Source organism: Pteropus alecto, unplaced genomic scaffold, assembly GCF_000325575.1.
Source record: "Pteropus alecto unplaced genomic scaffold, ASM32557v1 scaffold131, whole genome shotgun sequence".
NCBI lineage: Eukaryota > Metazoa > Chordata > Mammalia > Chiroptera > Pteropodidae > Pteropus > Pteropus alecto.
In genome coordinates, this window is record NW_006434709.1 from 13,747,769 (window position 1) to 13,774,861 (window position 27,093).

Genomic DNA, 27,093 nt, shown 5'->3' on the forward strand with positions numbered 1-27,093 from the left:
AGTTTTTCATTGGCGGGGAGTGGGGGCGGGCAGGGAAGGGCGGCATCAGAGGAAGATGAAGAGCTATGAGAGATACCCTATGTGGCCATGAAGCCTAATATAGATAGTCTCTGGCCTTTTAAAGAAAATATGTCAATTCCTGGTTTAAAACATTTGTATTATGTCATTGGTCCCATATCCCATTTGTTAGGTTCCGTTTTCAAATCAAGATCAGCTTAGCAAATATGCACTGTCCTGACAGGACAGTATTAAAAGTGCACTACCCAAGCTGTCAGGAGGGACAAGGCATGCCTGGAACTCAAGGCCTCACCTTCATATTCAAAGAATAAGGAAGATCTTGGTGGCTTGAGGCCAGATCTCCCAATTTCTCACCACCTCTCCTTGCAAGCTTCAGGTCTTCCATTCTTATTCTGAGGGACATTTTATCCTCCCCCAAATCCCTCTGGAAGAAGACTAAAAAATATTAAGCCCAAGGTGGACTGAGGGTAACTTGTAACATCCCCCCCAAAATAAGGGGAAAAAAGGGTTGGAACTAAACAGATACCATATCCTTAATTATCAAATATATATGGGAGAATTAATACAGACTAACCAGGACAGCATCTTTTAAAGGGGAACAGCCATAATGGACACAATAGAGATAAGACTTTATAAAGGTAATTTAACTGCAATATGTTGGGATTGTGTATGTGTATTATTTTTCCTAAGCAACAACTAAGGAAGCAGTAAATATTATATTCTAAGTATATCATGTGGCACACAAATTCACGAGTAAGACAAAATCCTGTGCTTCATTTTCAAGGGCTAAAGGTAGGTTTTTGTTATAGAAGTCTTGGGATGAAGTGGAGGTGGTAAAAGAGAATTTAAATTTACCATGTTTGTTTTTTTCACGTAATGCACAAAAAACAAACAGCAGCCCTGTTCTGTGGACCATGTAGCTGGTCTAAGCCAGCACATTAAAAATCAAATTGTGTGCACCCTAGCCCTTACTAATGATATTTCTAGCTTCTCCAGTTTTCCTGAATTCTTAGGGTCAACAGTGCAGGGAGGAAAAAAACAGAACTCTCTTTCACAGACTGGAGTTACACTGTTGTCAGGACACTCAAGATACAGGAGGATACTTCTCAATGTTTTCAAAGAGGCTATGCTGTCACAAGACAACTGCACCAATTCAGCCACTCAGAGCAGTTTGTGACAGCTCTCCCGTGAAACAGGGACGTCCAAATCAGTTGTAGTAATTGGGCCCAAAAGGCTAAGATCTGAGGGACTCTTTTTTAAGCCATAGACACACAAAGACAAGGAGGAACAAAGATCTGAAAGTCACCATAAAACTGCCTGCTTTTCAGGGATAGCACAGCATTTACTAAAATCATCATTTCCTGAATGAATTCCCCTGTAGGATAAGGCATCGTGGAAGTCCTCCAAATAGTTACACATGTAAATTTAAACCACAAAGGACAGCATTTTGGAACAAAGAAAGCCATAGTGGTGATGAGTTATCACTTCGAACTACAGAATTATGACAAGGTTCCACTTAATGAGAAGTTATATTTAAAAACAAATGAAACAAAAGAATTTAACTGGCTTCTGGCTTCTTCTAAAAAAAAAATTACCAATCAGTCACCTAAAAACCCTTCTGGCCAATGACCATGACCCACTGTAAAAACTATCAGGGTTGAAATGGCAGATTGATAAATTAAATAAGACTGTCTCAACTTCAATGGCAAAACTCCAAAACTACAATCGTATATGTAAACTTAAACCTTCATATGTGTTTGGGGGGGGAAGGTGTTCAAACTATACTTGGATTTCAGAAATAATGGTTGTGAAAAAATCCAAAAACAAAATGCATAATATTATAAAGATGAAAAGCTCCCTGAAATGAACTAAGAAATTTTAGAGCTCAGCATTATTTTCTAAATGATATCCCAGTTCATCAAACCAAAATTTCACTTCTCATTGAGTATTCTTCATTCAGAAAGTATTTACTAGATGATAAGCTCTGACCCAATCCTCAATTACATATTTAACTTAGCCAACCGTTTCACTGCTTGAAAAATTATTCCATGTAGAAAAGCAAATGTTATACACACAAGCACCTCACAGTCAGCCACACAGGCCTAACGTTTTTTATTTTGTTTTTTTCACCTTAGGTCAATCAACAAATGAGCGATCATGTACTGAGTAAATAAGTACGAAGGCACTGTAAAGGACACCTAAAAGCATTAAGAGTTTTCTCCTTAAAAAATTAGTGAGCAATTTTCAATTCCTCGAGAATTCAGAGCACTAGATAAATGATACCAATATTTGACTACCATTTAGCTATTTTTAAGCCATCTTTAAACTGAAAAAGAGAAAGTTATCACTCACAAGGTCAAATATTGAAAAACAATTCTGCTAACTTCCTTTGTGGCTTTCCTCAACCTCACCCATACAATAAATGGTTACACAAGATTTCTTAGCCAAACAGTGCAGAGTTTTGGCGGGCAGCACACTGTACACTGCCTTGTTTTAATAAGGGAGGGCAGAAACACTGAAAGAGGAAATAACCTCAGATTCAACCTCTATGATATAGCCCAGAAGACAGGTGTGGTGGCACCAAAGGATCCCTCACACTGATCAAATGTGGGCAGGACCATTAGCAGTTTATACTAGTTTTTTTTTTTTTTTTAAATCAAAACCTATTTTTCATTAATAAAAACACTAATCAAAGCTTTAAGTGCAGTTTCATAGAAGATAATGCACAAAGTGTCACCGAGGTCATAATGAATCCTCTTAGCTTACTAGTCATCTACTTTAAATTTTTTTCAAGTGAAAAAAAAAAAAGCAACAAAAGGGGGACATAAAGAAGGAGATCAGTTTTTCTGTTTTTTTGTTTGTTTGTTTTGGAAACAAACCAGTGTTGCTTAACCAACATGCAAATCTCTTCCCACAAAATAGAAGGCAGATCTTTATAACTCCCAGAGTGTGCACCCTCATGCAGGCCCCTACCCCATTTCCCTCCCATCTCTAACAAGCTAGGCTTCATCTCCCACTCTACAAAGTAGGGTGCTTATAACAGGTAGGGGAACCTGGCTGTTTGTAGTTTATGGGGGAGCAGAGAGAGAGTAAACTAACCCTGCCACAGGAGTATTCCTGGTAGTTGCCTAGATGCGGCCTAGGAAGCCTACTGATATAGCTGATTTGTTCTGCAGGGGATTTTATTGCTTAATGTAAACCTTGGTCGCTTCTCCTCCTAAGCCTCTATAAAGATAATAATCTTGGAACTGAGTGGGAAGGGCTGGAGGCCGTAGAGGTGCTGCTGAGGTGACCAAAGTTCCTCTTTCAGGGCTAGTGAAAGAAAGTGAAAATAAACTTTCTTGGACTTGAAAAACAAATCCTTACTGAAGACATGGAGAAATGGGCGCACTCGTATGTGGTTGCTGCGAGGGTAAGTGGGCAATATCAACATTTTAAATATGTATTTCCTCCATCTACTAATCACACCTGTAGACATTTACTTTCTAGGAATACCTGTGCAAGCATGCAAAGATGTGCAGGATACACACTGCAGATTTTTTAAATAAGAGTAAAAAAAAGGATAGCAACAACAAAACAGAAAAGAACAGAAACAACTAAATATATACAAACAGACTAATAAAATATAATGCATCCATATAAAAGAATAGTGTGTATGCATTAAAAAGAATAAGGGAAATCTGCAGTACACAGACTTAGGAAGATGGCCATGAATGAACAGTCACTTACAGAATAGTGTGTGTGTGTATATGTACTTAAATGTAAGTAACTACATAAAAAGGTGTGAAACGACACTTTCCAAACTATTAACTGTCATCACCTCAAGCGAGAAACTAGAGACAGAAGATATATCTGCTTCTGTATTTCTGCACTGTTTTTGGATTTTTTTTTTTTTTAAATAAACATGTACCATTTTTGAAATACTTAAAGGGCATTTCCATTTGAAGGGAAAAGACACAATTCATTTTTACTTGGTGAGAGAACTGAAATTTACCGATTGAGCACACACTGGAAGAAAATGAATTCTCCCAGGGCACCACAGAAGTTCGTACGTGAAATGCTGTCTTCAGTGAGTACTCTAAAGTAAAATTCCCCAGTTTTTCTTCTGGGGAATACTAAATCACTATTTAACTTTATACTATTTAACTTAATACAACATTTGTAAACAAAATAAGGTAATCAAATATTAGTACTTCTTTTTAATAGATGGGGACACTGAGGATATTAATACAAAAATAAGTGGCATTCACTGAAGGAACACTGACGTCTACAGGATGGAACAGGAGCAGGTTTTCAAACCACAGGTTCCCAGCAAGGGATGCCAAAGGAACAAGTCAGAAGCCTGGAGGTCAGGCTCCAAGTACCTTCTTGCTGGCACTTTGGTCAGAAGAGCTCCAATTTTATACCCTTTATTTTCTGGGGTCCCACCTCAGATTTCATCTACAGGAAAAACAAATTCCAGTGTTTGTAAATTGCTTGACTAAGCAATCGGAAGTCAGAACAGATGCTGGAGGGGTTTCCAATTTAATGACACACCAGCCTCATCCACAGGTAATTATACTGCAGGATGACAAGAGACTAGAGGTGAGTCAAGGGGTCAAAGCTTCACAGCTGAGACCTGAGTCCAGATGACATCACCAATCTGTACTGCAGCAGGGATAAGATCAGAGCCCAACGGCGTTGATCTGCTAGTGCTTCAGCCACAAATGTGAGAAACTCCATGACACAGGCCTAAACGATTAGGGAATTCAATCGTCATCTCTCACATCCATCCCCATACTTAGGTTTACTGCTTACTGTAAGGGCTAAGCACTCTTCCAAGCACTTCACTAAAACTCATTTAATTCTCAAAACCACTGTGTAAAGTAGGTACTCTTATCATCAAATGTATATTTTGCATAAGAACTAAGGCTCAGAGAGGTTCTGTGACTTGCCCAGAGTCACAAATCAAGTAGAGTCTCAGGATTTTAAACCAAAGTGTACCTCCATAGTCCCCACTACTCTAAACAGGATTCTGTACTAACTATGCTGCAACTGAGATGAAAGCGGGTTCAAAAGCCTGAATCCTGAATACAGATTTTCTCCACCTAAAGGGAGCACACAGGATGAATCTCTTAGGGTAACCTTAATTCCTGACAATTCTAACACCAGGAGTTAGAACTGTCCTCTAACTCCTCATCAGAAAGATGAGGCCCTCATCAGAAAGAATCCTCTATATTTTTGATTATTCTTTCAACTCCATGAATCTCTCTTCTCCAAGTCCCATCAGGGAAGTGTGCTCCCTATCCCTTGCCTGACACCTGGGAGGGGTATAATTTACCTTGCACCATTCAAGGAGTCCTTGCTTTCAGTCACCACCAACCCACCACGTTCAAAGATTAACACATTCCTTTTCAAAGGTCACCTTTAACCACAGCCCGGAGACATCCATTCTATCCCATCCCAACTTCCATTAAAATTCCTCCTTTGAAAAAAAAAAAAAAATTCCTCCTTTGGAACCAGCTAGTTAAGGAAACTAGCTTTGTAACTATTTTGCTATCATGTAAGGTAACAGATGAGATAATTTAAGATTGCATGTAAAAAAAAAAAAAAGGCATCAATATCTACTGAAGAATTTGAACAAGCTGAGGTTATACACAACCAGACTTCCAGGTATGTTTTCTCTTTACCTGGTTTTCCAGAGCCATTCTATTCTTGGCCTGATACTTATAGGTATCTCATGCACCAAACCACAAAGCAGCACCATCTGCAGTCAAGGGAGAGTGAAATGTCCGCTACCTGGCAGGGGCTAAGGTCCTCATTCAGATTTGGAAGGATGCAGAGCAATTAATTAATCAAAAGGATAGCCTGGGGTAATTAGCAGCAGCAACAAAAATGTTTAGTTCAGTTTCCTCTTTTTATCTTGAGGCAGTTCCTATAGGCAGATGCTCAGGATTAATGAAGTTTAACGAGACCTGCAGCAGCTGGCTAATTAGTCAGTAAGGAGGAAGCAGAGTAATAACAAGGGAAAGGGGGTTTTACTCTTGTCATGAGCTCAGGCCTTAGACTTTTTTTTTAAATTATGGGGGATATACCCCCAGGAAAATCCCGGAAGTGCCTCAAAATGGGCCCACAACAAATAAAGGGTTTTAAAAAGAGGAAAAGAAACCAAAACGTGAATGTTAGGCTTCCCCAGGGTTGTCTCGCCAGCCAAAGAGGAGTAACCTTGAGAGCCCAGAAGCTGTGGCAGCTCTGTGCCAGCTGTGATTCCTTGGAAAGCAAGACCAAATTCTGTCAACACCAAAGGATGCCCATGTCCTGAGCAAGCAGGGCAGTCACCATCTGGTGTCTCACTGAAGCCCTTATTGAGAATTCTCAATTCAGAGCATCCCTTCCTCCCCAATGCCAAGAATACGAAAGGTTTTAATCACGAAGAAAACACTTAATGACTATGATAACTCCTTTGCTCTCCATCCTCTATCAGTTTTATCATTAAATTTATGTGTTCATCTCATCTTGGCTACCTCCAGGCCTGGCACTTTTTGGAAGTACGTTATAGGAACCCAACTCCTTTTGGAATTAACTACTTACTAGCAAGAAGCTATGAGGGAAGGAAGTTTTTTCTTTGTTAGAAGAGTAAAGATCTGACAATACTAAGGTTATAATCACCCACCCCTCCCCCACACACAAGGAAGCAGATGATGGCAACACTATTGATCCTCCCAATCCACAAGGCCTGTGCTTCAAACTGCTTTCCTAATCATGGGGGTGAATCTGCCCTCTTTATGTGATGCAGTCAAGAAATCGGCTGTGAAGAGCCAGTGCGGGCATTAAAAACGAAAAATGCTCAGCAAAAGTGGGTCCAAAGCATCTGAATGTTGCTGGTTTCCCAAAAGTTTCCGATGCTTTTTAGTCCTCATACAGGCATACCTCATTTTATTGTGCTTCACTTTATTGGGCCTCATAGATGTTGTGTTTTTTACAAACTGAAGACCCTCTACCAGGGGGTGGTCTGCAACCCAAACGCACTATCTCCAAGGTGTGCCTGTATAGCTCTGCCTTTAACTCCTACTACCCAGCATATCTGCCAACAAGAAAATCTACTCCTTACCCCAGCCTAACCTTCACCTTCATAGGGGGTTTTACTTCACAGAAAAATAGCCCTGTAGCCATCGCTGTCATGAAGAGGATATTCTGGGGTTCCATCTGACCATTTGGAAGCCTGGATTTTTTCCGTATTAGCTTCCTTCCCCACAGGGGCCAGAAGCTGTCAGAACCATCCTGGAAACTGCTTTCATACATGACTTTAATGTAAATATACTCCCCTGTTAATTATTTACACGAGGAAAGTCATGCGGGTTCATCCGAGCAAAAGCAGAAAGCAGGTCTCATCAGCAGCTTATATCCCGGGAAAGAAAAAAAAAAAAACAACATCGAATTTCAGCATAGAAATTTGGGTTTATAACCTGCTTCCAAAGTAAATACCGTTAACTGCTGTAGGCTATTTACTTTCACAGTTTTTAGGATCTGTCACTTTGTACTTTCTTGCAAGACCTGACAAACAATATTTTTAGTCCTAATGCGTTGGTTAGATCCGGTTCCTATATTCTCATCAATTCCGTAAGACTTACATGATACCTAAACCTAAAGGTTGATAGTCAGGAGTTGAGATTCACAAAGGTGCTTTTCAAAACTTCACACGACAGACATACCTTCCCAATTCAAAGGCAGGACCAAACAGCAACTTTTGACTGCCCAATCTTCAGCCATATGCTCCAGCTAAGTGAGGATCTGGTATTAAGACATTCAGAGATTTTCCTTACTGTACTGTTTCTACTATAAAGAGATGAAGCACCCCTCGCTGGGTGCTATGGTCCCTATATGTAAACGTAAATGATAAGGAGTTTAGGTGTTTTCAGAAATGTTTGGTTTGTGATATATGGTTAATCCATATAATGTCGACACACTGGCTATTAGCTCCGCAGAATCAACCTCAAAAGATGGCAGTTCATAATCTGGTACTGTATTCTTTCTCTTTGGGTCACACTCTTATACCTGAGGGGTACTATAAGGTGAAGGCAAACTACTATAATTCATTCTGACTACATACTTGTCATAGCTCCTTCTATGTTTTAAGTATATCACATTTCAAAGAAAAGGTAAAAGAGATCACTTGAACTATATAAATCAATAACATAAGCTTTATTTTCAAAAGCAATCAAAATAAGAGTTTATAAAATGCACATTCGTACAAGAGGATTTGTCTCCAGCACCCTCAAAGAAATTTTTTTTGGGGGAAAAAGGACATATAGCAGTGAAATGGCACCTTTCAGTCAAGCAATGTCAAGCCCTAAGAAAGATATTCACATTTTTCTGGATAGAGAGGCCAAAGAGAACACCACCAGTGTTCACCAACATAGCAATCATATGATGAGTCTTGTGATTCCAGACTCTCCAGGCAGTAGAATTATCATCACGCACACATAAAAAAAAAAATGATCATCAGGAGACATTAACCAAGGCCAAATTAAATCATTTCTGGAACGAGGTAGAGTACAAACAATAAATATAAATTACTTGCTTCTCCCTATGCCAAACTTACAACACAATGGATGGCAAACAAAACCAAGTTTGTGGTTTTAAGGTATGACAAATAAGGTGCCCCTCTTAAACACTATTTTTATATCTGCTATGGGGAAATTCAAACAGCGGCCTGAAAACAAAATGAAAAGAGCAGCTGGAAGTCTTCACTTATGTTTGGCAGCAGCAGTGGAACCAGAAATAGGGATTATCTACTTTATTCACACACGGACATCATCTAACATAAGGCAACTCGGCCTAAATACACTAACAAATGCTCCAGCAGCTGAAAATGTTTAAAGTCAAGAAAAGTCAGCAAACTCCAAGAATCTGAATTTAAAATGTAGGTTTTGGCCCAATTCCATGTTCCTAGGTAATGCCGTCACCACTGAAAATTGCTCCAGGAGTACCTTGTGTGTAGCCTATGTCCTGGGAGTGAACATTATACTTTTAACTCCAAAATTCTACATCAGTACTAGTACCTTCATTCCAGGTTCTCAAAGTTCCTTTACAAATAATTCTGTTTATTGGCAAAACACCAGGCAAAAATGAAAACAAAAAGCACCACTACCAAAACCGAAAACATCTAAACAATGAAAACTCAATAATGCTAGGACAGAGATGGTGAGTTTTGTGATATGGTGACAAGTAGCTTGTACCACTGGCGGGGGGGCGGGGAAAGTCTGCACTGTCAACTGAGTCTCTCTTATTCTGCCAGAATCACCAAAAGCAGTCTATCACCAACAAGAACAGAGTCCTGCAAGACTAGGCAAAGCTTGAATTTTATACTGCATTTACCATGCCGCCCTTCACTACCACCACCAATTAAGAGTGAAAGTCTCACCAGATCCTTTACGATTGGAATAGGATCAGGAATTTCTACTTTCCAGTAATTGCTCTCACCAAATCCAGGTTGCCAGGTCCTAACAAAATGCTAATCAGAGATTTACAAAAGCACAGGTCTCAAGCATCACAGGGGAAATGCTCTTGAGGCAACCCAGGAAAGTAGTTAAGGGTTCAGAGAACCCAGAAACAGACTGCTGGGTTGGCACCCCTACTCCCCCACTTACTAGCTCGGTGAACCTGGGCAAAGCGTCTTTTGTTATCAGTTTCCTCATCTCCAACGCAGAGAACATTCTTATCTCTCAGGGATGCTATGAGAAGCATATGAATCAATACATGCAAAATACTTACAACAGTGCTTGCAAGTATCAGGAAGCCTTAGCTGTACTGCTATTACCATCAGGTACCACACCTGGGACCCACTTTCCTTCTCTGCACATGAGGCTATTATATTATGCCTTTGCTTTTGCTTCCCCTCTCCTCAGTAGTCTGTAGTTCCCCGCCAAGAATGATTCTGTGAGCCCAGAGAACACACATGCTTCCATTTTTTTTTTTTAGCAGTGGGCATCTACCCAGCAGAGCCTCGGAGAAGCATTCAGCAAAATGAAAGTTACCACTGAAAAATGAAAGTTATTTATTGGTACTACTAGTAATACATACCATTTATTTATTTGCAGGGATCTTCAAATCTCTATCAGACAAGAGCAATGTATCTATCAGGTGAGAGAAATTAAAGGCAAGTCACTTGTGCAAGGTCATTTCACCAACATCAGCTGCTAAGCACCTGATTCCCTGTACCTGTGCCAACGAGAGCTGGATGCTGGCTAATAAAAAAGGGCACAAATCTCAACTAATACCAAGCATTAATAATTGAAATGGATGGAAAAAATATACATCGCCTTCTAAGCAGATGACTATCCATCTCCCCAAAATTCTTCATTAGTTTTGTGGCTCCCTCTGGTCATATCCCATCCCTACCCCAAGCGCCCACCATCTCATTAACTAATCCTAGTCATACTTAAAGTTGCAGCTCAAATGTCAGAGCCCAAAAGCCTCTCTTACATCCTACAATGGAGGGATACTATTTGCATGTCTTAGAACACCTAGCACTTTCTACCCAGTATTCCCTTTTAGAATGTAATTTGAGGCAGTGACTGTCTCTTACACACCTGTATTTCTAGTGTGCTTAACAATGTAACTTGCTCACCATGACACTCACTTGCTGGATGGATATGACGACTCCATCGGTGATCTCAGAGTTATTAACATGTTCTAAAACCTTATCCTGCATTCACTCACAGCACTTATTCTTCATTACTTAGGAGGGACATGCTACTCTATGACAACAACCAGTCTGTATCAGTGCATCAACTAGAGTAGGAGTCCCCAGTCCCCAGGCCGGGGGACCAGTAGCGGTCCGTGGCCTGTTAGAAACCAGGTCACACAGCAGGAGGTGAGCGGCAGGCAAGCGAGGGAACCTTCATCAATCTGTATTTGCAAGTGCTTCCCAGCACTAGCATCACCGCCTCAGCTCCGCCTCAGATCATCAGGCATTAGATTCTCATAGGAGCACCAGTCTCTGGTGCCAAAAAGGTTGGGGACCGCTGAACTAGAGCACATGATAAGCAACTGGCTTCCAGGTTTTGCCAGTTGAGTTCTGATAACAAGTTCTAGATAACAATACTTCTATCACCACAGTAACGATACTGAAGCAACAGCTAGAGCCAACAAGCTGTCTTCCTGGGCGTAGGTACACCTCCCAATCGATGTGCTAGCTTTAAGTCATTAATTGAGCCAGTCAGCAGCAGAAAGGAGACAACAGGAATAAAACACTGGCCACCACCATCACCCACCTTTCCCTCTAACTCTGCTGCTATAATCTAAACTAAACCAGGTTCTTCTGGAAGCTGTGGTATGCACCCACCCAAACATGTTTCTTTTGTGTTACAGGTTAATTCCCTCAGGACAAAGGAACAAAGACAAGATTTTCACGACTGCCTAAGCAAAGGCATGTTGGGACCCAGCTTTCCAAATATATGGAAACACATTTTCCCTCTCTTTTTAGTTCAGAGGTTTGTGGACAAATGCAAATGAGTCTTTGATACCCTGAAGCTGAGCCATCATAAAGAGTCTAGAGACCACTGAGTCACCACCATTTCTGCATCACGAGATCTCTGGCTGCAGGAATTTCATCTCTAACAACTCAAAATCCAGAGCCCGCACAGTACTAGCCGTGGGTTTACCTATGCACATGTCTATAGCTATGCTGAAAAGGATCCTGATACACCAAGGCTCAATATCCCTTGAATTTAGACTATTTCCTGGCTCAAGATCCACTCCTCTCCCCAATATCCGAACTGCATTTACCAAACACTACCCACATGTGGGTGAATGTCAGCTCTGTCCTTCAAGATATGCAGATGCGTTACCAATCACAGCAATGTTATGCCCCTTGCAATACCAATGATAAGCAAATTAACAGACTTGTATTGTTTTTAATGGAACGATTTACTCACAATAGCAACAATTTTATCAGAAAGTGATATCTGAGAAACCTGATAGGTGAGCCTTCCATTTTTAAGGTGTGTAATTCAATTTTGCTGCTAGGTTAAGCATGATACTTTTAAAACACTTGTGAATTTAGCTGAATTCCTAATAAGAATGATTAAATACACGTCTAAGCAAAATTTAAAATGAAATTAAAATCAATACAATTCGCCCATATGCTGATAGACCTGTACACTAGGCTTTGGTATTTGCCTCCACCTATACAGAAAAAGCACACACTTTAAGTTCAAAGAGATGTTGAAAACGGCCCCCTCTTCCTGCAGAATTTCGCAGTCACCCATCCTGTCACTTGCTGACTAAGCCACTTCATTTCACCTTTCTAATCCTCACGTTCCTCAATCCACAAAGCAGATACGACACCATCTACTTCACAGGGCTACTGAGAGAGTAAATAATATGTACATGAAGGCACCTGGTTCATACGGGCCTCGTGCCAGAATGCCCACAAAAATTTTTAAGTCACATTCAGTGCAGGAGAAAAGCTTGTGGTTGACCGTTTACATCACAGGCGTCAGTGGACTCCTGAGCAATGTGGTAAAAAGGGTGTGACCTCTGAATCCAAACCAGACTGCACTGAGCAGGTCCTCACAGCACCACCACATTTGTGACACAAGCATGGCCCATCCTGAACACAGGGAGAGCACCAAGTGACTCCAGCACAGCAAATGATCAACAGCCAATGGGTTTTCTGACCCTGGAGGAGAAGACCTTCAGAAGCAGAAGGAAGGAAACCACATCATAAATCCTAAACCCAGAGGGGAGGATGCTTTCAGAGAAGCTAGGGCTGAGGAAGCTACTTCAAAGCAGACTCAAAAAACTGCGTAGGCCTCTGTTAGGACCTGGTCCAACAGCTCCCTCCACACCCAGCCACACCTAACCCCTCCCGGGAAGATAACTATCTCTGATGAGGCAGTGTTGAGTAGGGCTCTGTGAACACACAGCTGGGTGTGACTGCCAGGCCTACCACTTACTAGCTCTATGACATTGAGCAAGGCACTTCATCTTTCCAAGCCTTGGTTTCCTCATCTGTAAATAGAGATAATGTCTGTGCCTATCTCTAGCACTCTTGTGAGTGTGCAATGAGGTAATGCATAGAATAAATGGCACAGAGTCAGGTACATAAGCTTTCAATAAATGTTGGCCACTGTTATTGAAAAGGTCTCTGTTTCCTTCATCAGTGGACACCAGATTAGTCCAGGGGACCTGAGAACAAAGACAGCCTCACCATTTGTTTCCCTCAACAAAAATTTCTTAGATTTATTATGGATTTGTGTTTCTCATAGAGAATTCACACACATTATTATAACTGATTCTCACAGTAACCCCTGAAGAGTAGGGAGGGCAGGTGTTCTCCATTTTGCAGAATTTTATTACAAAAACTGTATCTGTTTTCCTCTTTTGTGAGCTTCTTAAGGACAAGGATAGAAATTGTACCCCAGTGCCTGGAAAAGAGCTGAAGACAGAGGCTGTCCTTAAGGCAGAATACTCAACGGGGGTTGCGTAACGCCAATAACTATTCCAGCAGGTCTCCTACTCCAACGCGTTTTGTTTGTTGGTTTTCAATGTAGGTTGGAACCTTAGCAAATAAATTACATTGTGAATTCCCGCTGGGAATGGGAGGGGGAACAAAGAGGAAGACCCCAAATCTAACTGCTGGATCGGTTAGTGACCTGTGCCTCACTTTCCTCTTGCAAAAAACACTGAGCAAAAGAGCTGCTTCTTATCAAACAAAAAGAGAGCAAGGATCCAAGACATAATTTATGTTTGCAGACAACTATGAGCTCATAGGAAAATGAGGTAAGGAAGGTCATTTCAGAATCACTGGATGACAATGGCTGAACTGAGGATCTGGGCCCGCCCTCCCATCTGACTCCCAGCCCGCTGGTGGCACTCGCTCCCAAGACAGCCAGCTCCAGGGCCCCTGCCAAGCAGGTCACTGCGCTAGTGCCCCTCCCTCAACTCTATCCCTCTCTTTCCCCAAAAAGCCATCTGACTGTACTACCCTGATAAAGACTGCAGTTATGTGTTCTATGGCCAAGAACTCCTAATCAAGCTTAAGTATAGTCAAGCCCACTGCTGAATGAGTATGACTTTTAAAAATTGCTTCCTTGTGTTTCAAGTAAAAAAAATAACCTCCCATCTCAAAACTGAAATCATATATACTTGCAGAGGAAAACCAAAGATTTTTTTTTAAGGTGGTGGTATGGAATTGGGAGGCACTGAAGGCTGGGAAGTAGATCTTGGACCAAAATAACTTTTCTCATGGATATCTTCAGTTTAAAAGGCCAAGTGTGCACATTAATCTGGTATCTAAATTTCTGAGGCCCTGCCTCTATTTGCTCAGAGTATTTATTAACTGCCTGGCTTCTAGAAAAGCATTACTCATGCTATATCACTGTGATCAAAGGCATATTCGCAGTTAGAAAAGTAACGTTCATTTTACAGTCACACAATATAAAACTCTGAAAGGCTACCACACCTAGAAAACGGAATCTCAGTTGCCCTATCTCACTGGAAAGAAAAAGAAAAAACAGAAGAGACACCTGATGCCTAATTAATTTCTAAGGAGCTGTTTCTCTCCAAGTACTTTAGTCCTGTGGGTGTCCCTCTCTGCTCCTCCCCACTAAAATTAAGCAAATCCCCCAGTGCCCTGAAGAGTACAGGGACTATATGAGGGAGGTCCCTAGAGTGCTACCAAAATTTCATTTTATAAGAAAAAAAGACAGACCCGAGATAAGCCCTTCCTGAAGTTACAGTTTAGCCACATCTCAGAGCCAAAATCATTATCATGTGACTCATTCTTTCATTCAACACATTATTTATTATGTGGCTGATGAGGTCACCTCTTTTCTCAGGAGAGAAGAGGCAGCAGGTTAGATCAACTAACTTTGAAACAACTGTATATGTCTTGCTGCCTTCATTATTTTACTCATTCGTTCATTCCTTTATTAATGAAACATTTATTTATGTGCCAAGTACTCCGAAGGAATACAAGGATAAACACACACACCCTGTCCTCCATACACAGTAATAGTAACAGGTACTTTCATATATAATTAGGGTAAGCCATCTCCCAGCTTGTCTGGGACTCGGGGAAATTCCTCAGACATGGAACGCCCAGTGCTAAAACTAGGAAAGTCTCTGGCAAACCAGGATTAGCTGGTCACCCTATTAAAACAACATATTAACTTAAACTGCACAACTAACCCAAGGACTATTTATTCATCCCGGTTTTTAACAGATGAAGAAAATGGGGCTCAGTGAGAGGTCTCTGGGAGAGCCAGGATTTGAATGCTGGGGCATATGTGAATCTACAGCCCACATGCTTTCCACCACCCTTGTGTTTCTGATATGAGAGAAAATGTCCTAACACTGAACCCAGCCTCCAGCAGCCCTCAGCACACCACCACCGCAGGGTGCAGAGCACTTTCCTCCCTAGCTCCCCTGGCCACCCTGCCCACACCCCACCACAGACTGTGCAGCCGGGATTTCATCTGCTTGACAGTTGTTCGCCGATAATGCATAATCTCCCTCTACCACTGCAAGGCTGAATTTTTTACCGCAAGTTGCTTAAACCTCTGTGGGAATAAACATCTCCCCTCAACAGAAATCAGGGCGCTGTTTTCGAGCACTAGAAACCCACCCTACACCAGACTATACTCACCTCTCAACCGCCGTACATTCAAGCTAGCCATCTACAGAGACTTTCTGGCAGTTAACTGTTCAAACAGACAAGGCTGACTTTCAAAGACTCGGTATACTTTACACTTTAAAATAGACTTTCAAAGTTTCTCTTTAAAAAAAAATTATTCAAAATGCTAAGACCACATTCCAAGAGATAACCACCATGTGCATGTCAGTGTCACCAAAATAAGGTCTATGGTTTTGTAGAAGGAATTCGGGCAAAACACACACACTCCTCCAACTAGTCAGCGCTCAGATAGCTCTCACTCCAAAATTCCATCGCAACTGCACTCTGACTGCGGGGTGGGGGATAAAAAGTCACCCAAATAATGACACAGCCTATGTAATTTCCTTGCCACCAAAGAAGAACAGAGCCTCCAGACTTTATGTTTGGTCACATTCTTTGTGAATAAAGTGTGCCTCAGTGATCTTCAAATTAATTTTCCACTTACATCATTTCAGAATTAAAAATGGACTTTAAGGCCAGATCTTTCACAAAGCCTTTGTGAACCCACATATAGGCCAGCTTGTGTCTCCATTTCTACTGTGATTACCGGATTTGCTACTTAAAGGTCCTGGTGCCTCTTGAAAACAAAATAGGGAGAGAGAGAGAGAGACAGGCTAAGAAAGGTCTTTCAAAAGCAAACACAGTCGAGGCATTCAACAATCTATGGAGGGTGGTTAATATTGTCTGGCTACAGTATTTCTCTTGAACAAAGTGCTGGATGCTCTGGCTTCAGCAGTAACTGCTCCAGACGCAGAACTTGAGAGAGGCATCACCATTGTGACCTTCAACCTACATTCAAAGACACCAGACTCAAGTGACTGCCATCAACCCCATGTTCTTTCTAAAGGGGAACAAAAAAGGGGGTGTTTCAGTTGGGTGCATTTTCAGGCAAACTACTCTTCTAACATGCTAAAGGAAACCACACCCAGAACAGGTTTCAGAGGTGGGGGTGGAGGCTGAGACTGTAAACTCAAGTTCAAAAGACTGGCCCCCGCTGGGCCTTGTTTTGCCATTTAACCAGGACCTGTAATAATAATGTTTGTCATTGATTACTGAGGGTCCACTATGTACCAGATACTGTGCCAAACAGTTACTATGGAGTCTCACTTATTCTTAGGACAATCTTATCACACAGAATTGTATTACCCTCATCTCACAGATGAGGAAAGAGACTCAGATTAGTAAATAAATTGCTCTGATTTGGAAAGCAATTTGGCAATATTTGGCAAGAGGCACAGAAATAACCACATATGAAAATTTTATAATATAAAATAAGTAAACACTATAAACAAGACACTAAGACAAAACTGAATCTATACAATAATTATAAGTGTTAAATTGTATATGAACTATCAGAAAGTTAAAATTTGCTGAGGTTGTAGGATCTTATATAACTATTTCATTTTTATTTCTTTTGAAGGTGTCATAGTATGGCTGTGAAATAGTAAAAATAAAAAAAGAATTTTGGAACACTAGAGATTTAACTCTGTCAGTTAATGACCTTCAACCCTGCTTCTGAAAGATCATCTGAGTCACCTTCTGATTACTACTTTCATTGCTTGTGCCCCTTCCGTCAGGAAGGTTCTGGAGTAGTGCCAGTAAAGAACAAAAGTCACTTATTTTCCCGCCCCTTTACTTTCTTCCTCTAAGTGACAAGAAAACTTCTAGCCAACAAGCTTCAGCAGGTGCTTTTTCCCCCTAATCAATATCCAGTAATTTTAAAGCTTCACCTGCAGACTCATAGAAAATGAACACTTATTAAATAACGGATATTTAATGTATTTCAAATCCACCTTTACCACCGAAACCTGAAGGCACTGCTAGGTAAATCTAATATGCGTGAAACTGGACTTAAGTCTTAACTGCAAGGACAGTAACATTCGTTAAATATAGCATCATTTTACTAAAATGAAACATGGGGGGGTATTTTTTCCTTAAAAAAATAGATTTAAAGTATATAAAAGGTTGAAGTCATAAAGCAGGTACAAACTTAAATAAGCCTCTACTTCCTAGGATGCCGTGATAAAATTCTGGAACAATTTAGAGAAAGCTGGTCCAGAGTATTTTTGTAATTCTCCATTAATACCAAATAGGTAAATGAAAAGAAACTGTGTTTAACCTCACAATTTCTAGGATTAGCAAGTAGAAAAACTCTAGCCAAATTCTACAAAGACTTACAAAGCTAGGAATTAATCAACTATGAGTTTAAGCCCTGTCATCTCCAAAGGCAATACTAAACTTTCCTCAATTAACTACTATACATTTGGATACAAGATTATTTTTATAAATAGTTAAAATGATCCAGTTTACATACAAGAAAAATAATATCCCATGAAAACCCTGCCTTTAATGCAGACGATATAAAACATAAACTTAAACCTCAGAAAGGTCTTAATCTTTCTAGGACTATTTCCTTCTCTGCTCATAGGGGTTGAAGAGACAGGTAGAGATTATTTCCAAGGCAGCACTTCTTTAAACTTGAATGTGCATACGAAACATTTAGGAGTCTTGTAAAAAGATCTCCTGCCTCCTCTCTTGACCATTACCCTCCAAAACCAATCATCATACTCAGAAGTCAGACCAGCTGTTCATTTTAAAATGGAAAAAAATTTTAAAAAAGTCAGAACTAGGCACTCTCCTATCTAAAATCCTTCAGGAGCTTCTCACTGCCTGACTTACTTCCAAATTCATTAACCTGATTTAGAGGACCATCCACCCTTCACCTTTATTCAATTATCTTCCTACCGGCCCTTGCTTGCTTTGTTCCTCACTCTAAACTCTGGCCACCCTGAATCTGCTTTAATTCCTCCACCTGGGTTCCTCAGCTCTTGATCCCCTACCTTGAGTCTCTCACCTAGAACAAGGCTATTTCTGCACTTGCTTCTATTCATTGGTCAGCTCAGCCAGCATCTTCTGCACAGCCAAAACACATGTTCTAACCAGAGGACAGCTGCTCATCAAAAAGCTCATCAAATAAATATTTGTTAATAAACAAACAAAAAAAGCAAGCCTTCTCTTTTTAAAATCAGTTTTTTATTTCTTAGGATTCTTTTTGCTCTAAAGTAGCCTAGATTAGTGACCAACTACTAAGCTTTTAAATAGCAAGCCCTTTGCACCCACAAAATGATTTAACTGCCAAATGTATAATTAGTCAAGCCAGCAAAGAATAGTGAAGTTAAAAAAATGTTTACAATGTCCCTATCATTTACTTCCCATCATTAGTTTTTCACAGCTGGGGCCTAAGAGTTGATAACTTATCAGGCAAAGAGGAAAAAAAGGCACCAAGATCTAAAAATGACTGAAATTTACCTGGCTTATTTTGATAATGTGCACATGTATGGCTGTTAATTGAAAATTTGAAGCTCTATCACCATTCATGTCATTTTCCGGAAGAAAAAGAAACAAACCCTGAAGTCCATATTTTAACTACTGTATAATACTGGAATTCTTAGATTTCATCTATATGTAGGTTTCTTTAAAAGAAAAAATATATAGTATTATGTAAAGAATAACCATATTTTATAGTTTCAAAAACATGGATGTTTTCAAGGAAACATCATCTAGATTATGACATTTGCTGTTCAACACAACCCTGAAGGGAAACCTAACAGATACTCAGATAAAGAAAGCAGCCTAGAGCTTCAGATATCCAGGACAGAGCCATGGCCAGGTGCCACCTGCCTCCCTTCCAGAGGCACAAATTGCTGGGATTTTTAAGGTTAAATCCAGTAGAGTCCTTAAGAATCTAAATGGAACTAAATCAGATGCTTTTCTGAACTGTCTTTAGAACTCATACATACTACTCCTTATTTTTTCTAAACTTTCATCTCCTTCTAAACTGCTCTTCACACCAACTCGGTGGGGGAACTGGGACAGATAAATGACCCCATCTGGCAGATGAGGTGGCTAAGGTATACAGATGTTAAAGGGCTTCTTCTGATTTAGCAAGATGGAGCCCATTCTTGACTAGTTGCATTTTCCACTTTTACAATTTTGTTTACAACACTTTTTCAGTACTCTTCATTCTCAGTAAGAAATCAGATATAATATCTGCTCCTATTTTAGAGCAATTCATGCAGTCTGTTCCTCTCTCTTACTGCCCCCCGCCCCAACCAACCCCCAATTGCAAAGACTGTACAAATGATCCAATTAGGGAGTGATTCACCATGCTGACTAGTTAAAAACACCTATTGCTGGGCGCCATCCCCCGATAGTTTCTGATTCAGTAGGTCAGAAGTGGGGCCTGAGAATTTATATTTCTAGCAAGTTCCCAGGGCATGCTGATTCTACTGATCTAGGGACCACATCTGGAGAATTACTGCAATAAAGTAGTCCATAATATTAACTTCATTTATTTAGCCTTTAACAAAGACTTAGTGACCACTATGTATAAGGCAAGTTATGTCAGACTTTTGTCTTTATGTTCTCAGACTTTGCGAAATGCAAAGGAAACAGAGGCAAATACTCAAACTGGCACCAAAGTCAGTTGAAAATCACATAATGACCAAGTGCTTAAATCTTAAATGAAGGGAATCCAACCAGGAATTGTGACCTTCCCTCTCCCTCTGGGAATATTTAGAATGAAGTGTCATCTGAACTAAACCTCAAAAGAATGACCCTGACAGAGGAAATAATTCCCAGTGGAAGAAACCAGGAGAACAGTGTCTCAAGGATGAGAAAAGACAGGGTAGGTTTAGGGAATGAGGAGTGCTGTTGAGGAAGGAGCAGCTAGAGCTACAAAGGCTGGCGAAAGCCAAATCCCCAAAGTTCTGGCAGCGGGAGAGCTCTTACAGGGCCTGGCTTTAGGGAGACTGGATAGCTGCATGGGGGGCTTTAGAAAACCATGGAATGAGATTAAAACAGAGGAAGAGGCAGTGGGGCTGTGAACAGACCCCTTCTCAGGCCCAAGGCATGGGAATATAGTCATCTAGAAAGCTTCCTCAGCAGTCAGGACATTTAGAGTCTCCTTATTTCACAATCCTCTGAAAATTGGTATCTTTTCCTCAGAGGAAGTAATCTGTCACCCTCCTCTTCCTCCTAGCTGGCCTCCAACAGTCCCTTTAATAGTCATCCCAGTCAACTGCTGGATTTAAGCTAAAGGAATCAGGTGTTCTCTTGACTGTCTGTGTTCCAAGCCCACCAAAAAAAACGAGAGCTTCACATGTCCAGAATTCTGAGCAGTTCTGAGCTCATTAGTTTTCCGCACCACCAGAATGAACTCAAGGTACCGGATAACTGGTGTGGCTCATACTTAACCAGTACTCTGGTCCCATAGGAGTACCATCAAATTAGAAATCAGGAAACGTGGATTCTAAGGAAGTAGTGTCCTCTATTACTGGTCGTAATCCAACGATCTGTTTCTTTGTCTATAAAAAGTTTAAGAGAATATCTACACACAGAATTGTTATTAGAGCTAAGGAAATGCACATTTATTTAGAACCTGCTAAGTATTAGATTCCATGCTGGATACTTTAAATAATTTAATTTAATTACGCGAGATACATATTAAAGTTAAGTGCTATACACGTTAATAATACTTATTACATCATTCAAAAAGGATTCTAATTTACAAATCTGTTAGGATTTTCTAAATTTTGAGCTGAAATGCTGGTAAACTGGTAAAAGTTTTTTTGTTTGTTTGTTTGTTTTTTTAATTGGTTAATTATCATTATTCCACAAGGTTATCTAGGCTTGGAAAAACAATAGTACCATAGTACTGCCAGGTGTCCAGACCAAAACTCCAACCTTTTTTGCTTTCATTAAATCCAAAAACATTCTTATAAATCTTGTTCCCTACAAACAAAAATAGGAATATCATTTGTCACCAACTCTTTTCATTGTCATAATTGTAACTATTTGAAGGATATTACTTTATACTTAAAAACTTAAAATTTTCTTCTCAACAAACAGGTGTAACCCAAGTTTTAGAAATTAAGCAAGACAAACATCTAGGTACCTTAACTGGAAATTTCTTAAAACTTAAGAATAAATTTTCTTCATGATCTATTTGTATAAAACCAGCAATATTCCTTCCCCAAGTTAAGAAATTAAAACAGAAATAAATAAAGAAATTCAACAAGACAACTGTAGATGAGATGGCATGTAATAAACTTGGGAGCACTAATATAAATGCGTTCCCATGGCCTCAAACTCTTTAGTCGCCCTCTATGTCCCAATGAAGACAGACTTCGTAATCCTTTCTGGACAGTTGGATAAAGTCATTGAACCAGAAAAGCTAAAAGCAAGCACCCTCTCCAGAAATATCAGGTGCTGGATGTCAGCGTCAGGCTGCAATGAAGGCAGAAATAGTTCATTTTGATGCTTGTCAATGAGGTCCTGTCTTCGTTAACTTCACTGCGAGAGCCAAGCGCTCTGGAGGGGGCAGGTAGGCAGGAGATGGAATCAGGTTAGGGTAGGCATTTCACGATGTTGCCTGTCATTTTTTTTTTTTTTTTTTATTTTTTTTTCAGAAATGAAATATTAATACATAGAAGTCTGGGAAGAGAAAGTTACATAACAAGCTGCAGCCTAAGCCCATCAGTGCTTGTAACCCTGGACAAGTTACTTGATTCTATCTTCTTCCCTTTAAAACCTCATAGGTGTTATGAAAACTAGTAAAGATACCATATATAAAGCCCCTACACTAATAAATCTGGTACACGGTAAGCACTGAATGAGATCTTTTACCCCACGAACCCCAACAAAGAGACAAGGAGAGGCTATATGGAATAACTGGAATGTGAATATAAAAAGTTGTAGGAAGGATTTCTATATGAAAAATGGAAGTTGGGTCATTTGAGGCAGAAGGTAGACCACGAAGGCAAAACACAGGGCTGGGTTTTAAGACGAGCTGCAGTGCAGGCCTGCCTACCTGGAAGATTTGATCGGAATGCAGGAGCTGAAACAGGAAGTATATAGGGTGGGACCACTTGGGGGAGGGTCCTGAATGTCAAGCTAAGGAATCTGGAATTTAATTTACACAACAGGCACAAGTAATAGTTTCTGAGTAGAAGAGTAACAGGAATATTTTCCTGTAAGGACTTAAACTGTCTGATATGAAACTAGAGAAAAGGTATTCTGAACCTCTCTGCTACTACAAACACATTTTTCTAAATATGTGAGGTTGAGTTTTGTTGTTTCAGTATTCCTCTCTTATTTTAAAAACGAAAACCAAACTAACCCAACCTTATAAGACAAATGAACAGACTGAAGAAGGTGGTAACTTAATTTTGCAGGTGAACTTTTTGTGAGAGAGTGAGAGCGCAAGCAAGTGCATTGGGTGTGTCTGTAAGGTGTGAGTGTTTGGTATTGGTGGTTAAATGTCTGACACCACCAGAAGTAGAAGGTCCTGTCTCTTTTCTTATGCCAGGAGCATTGGTATAACCGACTTCACCTCTACATCTCAGTCTCTTAAATCACGGAGGTTTTATTTTTAATCACACTTATTTACTCACCCATAAATCCCTAAAAACTATTTTATCTAAATAGACCGGGCTCATTTTAATACCATATTTCCTTAGCTAGTAACAACAAATGTCATGGTCCCTACTGAAATTTTTAGGATCCAGTGTGAAAATTTGAAACCAACAAAAATGCAGAAATATCTGCCATGAAATCACAGTACTCTCAAACATAGATGCTAAATAAGTTCATATAAGAGGCATTTTAAAAAAATTAATAGATTCAGAGAAGCAATCTGGCAATATTGGGGTACAAGTGCTACATGATTATATATAGAAAAAAGGCTGCTTTGCAGGCATGTACAAAATTAAATCAGATAGACTCTGTATGTTATAAAAAATGTTGACGACTAGAAGAACTACAAATATTAAACAAAATATCAGAAAGGCGGGGATGGGAGGGTAGGGGATGAGGACTGGAACAGGTTTTATCAAAAATTCTCCCGGAAATTGCTTAAAATGCGATCAGTTCCATTTGTTACTAAGAATGATCCCAAATGTTTGTAATTCTGGGATCCACCATACTTGAAGGTTAATCTCTTCTTTCTCAGTTCCTCAACATGGGTGGTTTTCTACTATAGAAATACCAACACTAAGCTTGTGCAACTCCTAAACCACAATATTTAGAAATAAAAAAGTTTATCTGGAACTAAATTAGGAGACAAAGGTCACACACCCCAAAAAAAGCCACCACACAAAAATGTGAAGCCCACCCCTTTTGAAGGAATTCCTTTAAGAAACAGTTATGAGGTAAAATATCAGGAGCACATAGTGTTTTTTCCCTTTTTTTAATTTAAATTTCACTTCAACCAGGGAAGACAGTTTAAGACATTTCCTGTGTGTGTAAGCTCCACCCTTTTCAGAGAGCAGTTTTACAACTATCTTCAAACCTTTCAGAATAACAGCCTTTTGTTATGGATGGGCCTAAGAGTACACTCCTCCCCACACACCTTTATATTTTCCGCCCTGGTCTTTCATTTCTTCAGTGACTACCGTGATAGGATTTCTGATGGAGGGTTCCCCCGGGTGCTTTCTCTTTAGGATAAGACACAACAAAGTCGGGAGACTGGGCCATGTGAAGAAGAGGTACATTCTGAATTCTCAGTACCTGAAACTATAGGTCTTCTAACGCAGACCCAGAAGATAAGGAACACACCCCCATTCTTCCATTTACCAATTGCAAGTTACCCCACCAGCCCTGGCCCATCACGTTTTCAAAAAAGCATATTCCACCTCCTAAGAACTCAAGAAGAAGAATGAACCATAGACATAACCATTCCCTGAAGGGAATGGAGCTTCCTCTTAGCTAACTGCCCAAGGAATGCAGCACAGCCTAGCAAATGTTTAAAATCACGACCTGTTCCGTCTCTTGTTTTCCAGGAAAGTGTCATTATGTCAACTTTCACAAGACAAATAAACCTATGAATGGAAAATATCCTCCCCCCTCTTCCCAATGAAAACATTCTAGTACTGAGCTGCTTCCTTCCTTCCTCCTCCTCACAGGAACCACATTTGTGGCACCAAGAAGAGTTAAAATAAGAAACATACACAGTCTGCGAAGGCTACTCTTTCACAGCACTAGAGCCATGCCCAGCCTATTACTTGATTCCAGGGGCTTTCAATCGGAAGGAGTTCTGTTTTCAGTTATGAATCCTTTTTCATATTTAAGCTGAGACGCCGCCGGCCAGGCCTACTGGCTGGGCAGGGGCAGCCAAGGGGGCTGCAGGCTTTAGGCCCATCACCCCACACACTGCTGTGCACAGGACCTTGCTCTTCATAAAGATATGTGCGGTAAAATATTGGATTCATTCAATTATTTGAGACTAATATAGACTCCAAAAACCTGTAATTGATCCAACTAATCCAACTCATAGCAATGAAATGACGATAACTGGTTTTCATTTTAAATTACATAGCCCACTAAATTGATGGGAAGGCTCTCCCCCAACACAATGCATCAAAAGAGTTAAAATTAAGCTTCAGAATCAAAACTGTAATTTACTCAAGGCTTAGGAACAAAAAGACCACTCCCTCCTCCCCTCTGCTATTGTTCTGAAGGACTGGGTGTAGAGGAGTGCACTTTACACCTTTAGGCTTCCCAGAGGTAAGAGGCTGGGGGCTGGGAGACACAGACGACCTGGACGCATGCATCTGCATATTAATAGGTCTATTAGCACTGAGCTATTGAGATGCAAAGACAGCTAAAGGACAGAAAATGGGTGTGCAGTGGGTAGCGCACACCTGACCACCGAGAGAGCCAAAAGGATACCGGAGAGCCAGAGGGATTCCAAATGGTGGCTTTTCTGGAGTAGAGTAACAAAATCTTCTAAGTAGTGAATGGGGTGCTCGCAGCCAACCACAGGCTCTGGAGCCAGGCCGAGTGGCCGGCCGCCCGTCTTGATTAGGGTCACGTACCATATGGCACAAATAAAGCTTCAGAACCCCTGTAGGCACGGCCCCAGGGCAGGCCCGGCCTTTAGAAGGGGGTCTTACTTACCTTGTAGCTGCTTGAATCTCCCTTCCAGCTGGTTGTAGTTGTACGGCACCTGCCCCGTGTAAGCGGGCGACAGCGGCCCGGAGATGCTAGACGTCCTCTGCAATTCCATTATGCCTCGCGTAACACCCAGACCCGCTGCACGGTGCAAATCCCGCTCCGGCCCCCGCTACCCCCATCCAACACGCAGGAGCTTCCGCACGGCTTGGCTCCCGGCCCCTGCGAAGTGGGCTGGACCTTAGGCAAGCCCCATTCCGGTCTGAAAGTCCAGCAGGGTGATCTGATAGGAGGCTGGCTGTAGGAGAGTCCACCTTAGCCGGCCAGGAGCTACCACTTAAGCACCTAATTCCTTGTTGCTTTCCTTCCTTCTGTGGCCCTTGGCTAGAAACTCAAAATAAATTACCGAGGAGGGGCGGGAGGGATCGATGGAGGGAGGTGCGAGTCCTACTTAAAATTTTTTCAAAATACAGCCAATCTTAAGCTTGGCCGGGTCGCCGAGCCGGGAGCTCGCGGGAGCAGCGCACACACCTCCTCCCGGCTGCCCGCGGCGGCCGCCGGTTTGTAATTTAATAAGGAGCCACTCGCCGTGAGCTGGGCGGTGATGTCACCTGATTAGCATAACAGCATTGTAGAGGAAACGCAGGCTGTACCACGAGGAGGGGCGCGGGGGAGGCCGCTGGCCAGCGGCCCCCCACCCACTAGCCGCCCCTCCGCCCCGAGCCTCCGACCTCCAGGCCGGGCCCAGGACGCGCCGCGCCCGCCGCGGTGGTACCTTCCCAAACAAAGCTGCTGGAATTACAATCTTTTGTTGAGAGCCTCACGTAACGGAAAAGTCTCCGATTACTATCACTTGAAAAGGAGGCGCTCGGGAGTGTAAGGAGCCCCGCAGGTCCCCGGCTGGGGCGGCTCATCCACTATTTAGCGTCTGCGGAGATAACGCGGCCACGCGGACCGCGCACCTGGACGCGCATGGCGTCCCTACTGCGCGGGCGCCAACCACCGCCGGGCGGCCACCGTGTAAAAGTAAAACAAAGTCACTCTGGACACTGCAGAGCCACCACGAGAGGACGTGTAAGTTCAGGCTCACGGAAGACACTCCTCGGCAGATTTCTGCTGACACCACGAGACGTTACGCCAGAGGTTTTATGGGATAACACTAGCCCTATAATAGTAATTCGATGCAAGATTCATGGGAGCACCGATTTGCAAGGCATTATGGGAGAAAGAGACACAGGTAAACACCTCAAGGATCCCTTACTTGGAGTTTATGAACCAATGAGATAAGAGAACAGAAATTACCTTCAAATCCTACTTTGATTAGTAAAACGGAGGCCTCTAAGTTTTGGGGTTCTTCAAAATATTTAAACTCTCCTCCCTAGCTGCTTCTCCCACTAAGCTCAACCACAAATAAAATCCTCTACATCGAAAATAATGGTGATCAAATGTGTTCTTAGAAAATA

The 27,093-nt window shown here is 41.3% G+C and overlaps 1 protein-coding gene across 1 annotated transcript in view; it reads right to left on the reverse strand.

Annotated features, from left to right (window-relative positions):
* SPTBN1 (spectrin beta, non-erythrocytic 1) overlaps positions 1–26,182 on the reverse strand; it is a 93,219-nt gene extending 67,037 nt beyond the window's left edge. Inside the window, 1 exon segment of the mRNA XM_006927044.3 lies at positions 25,637–26,182. Coding sequence (XP_006927106.1) covers positions 25,637–25,745 — 109 coding nt within the window. The 5' untranslated portion in view covers positions 25,746–26,182.
* Positions 26,183–27,093: the final 911 nt, after the last annotated feature.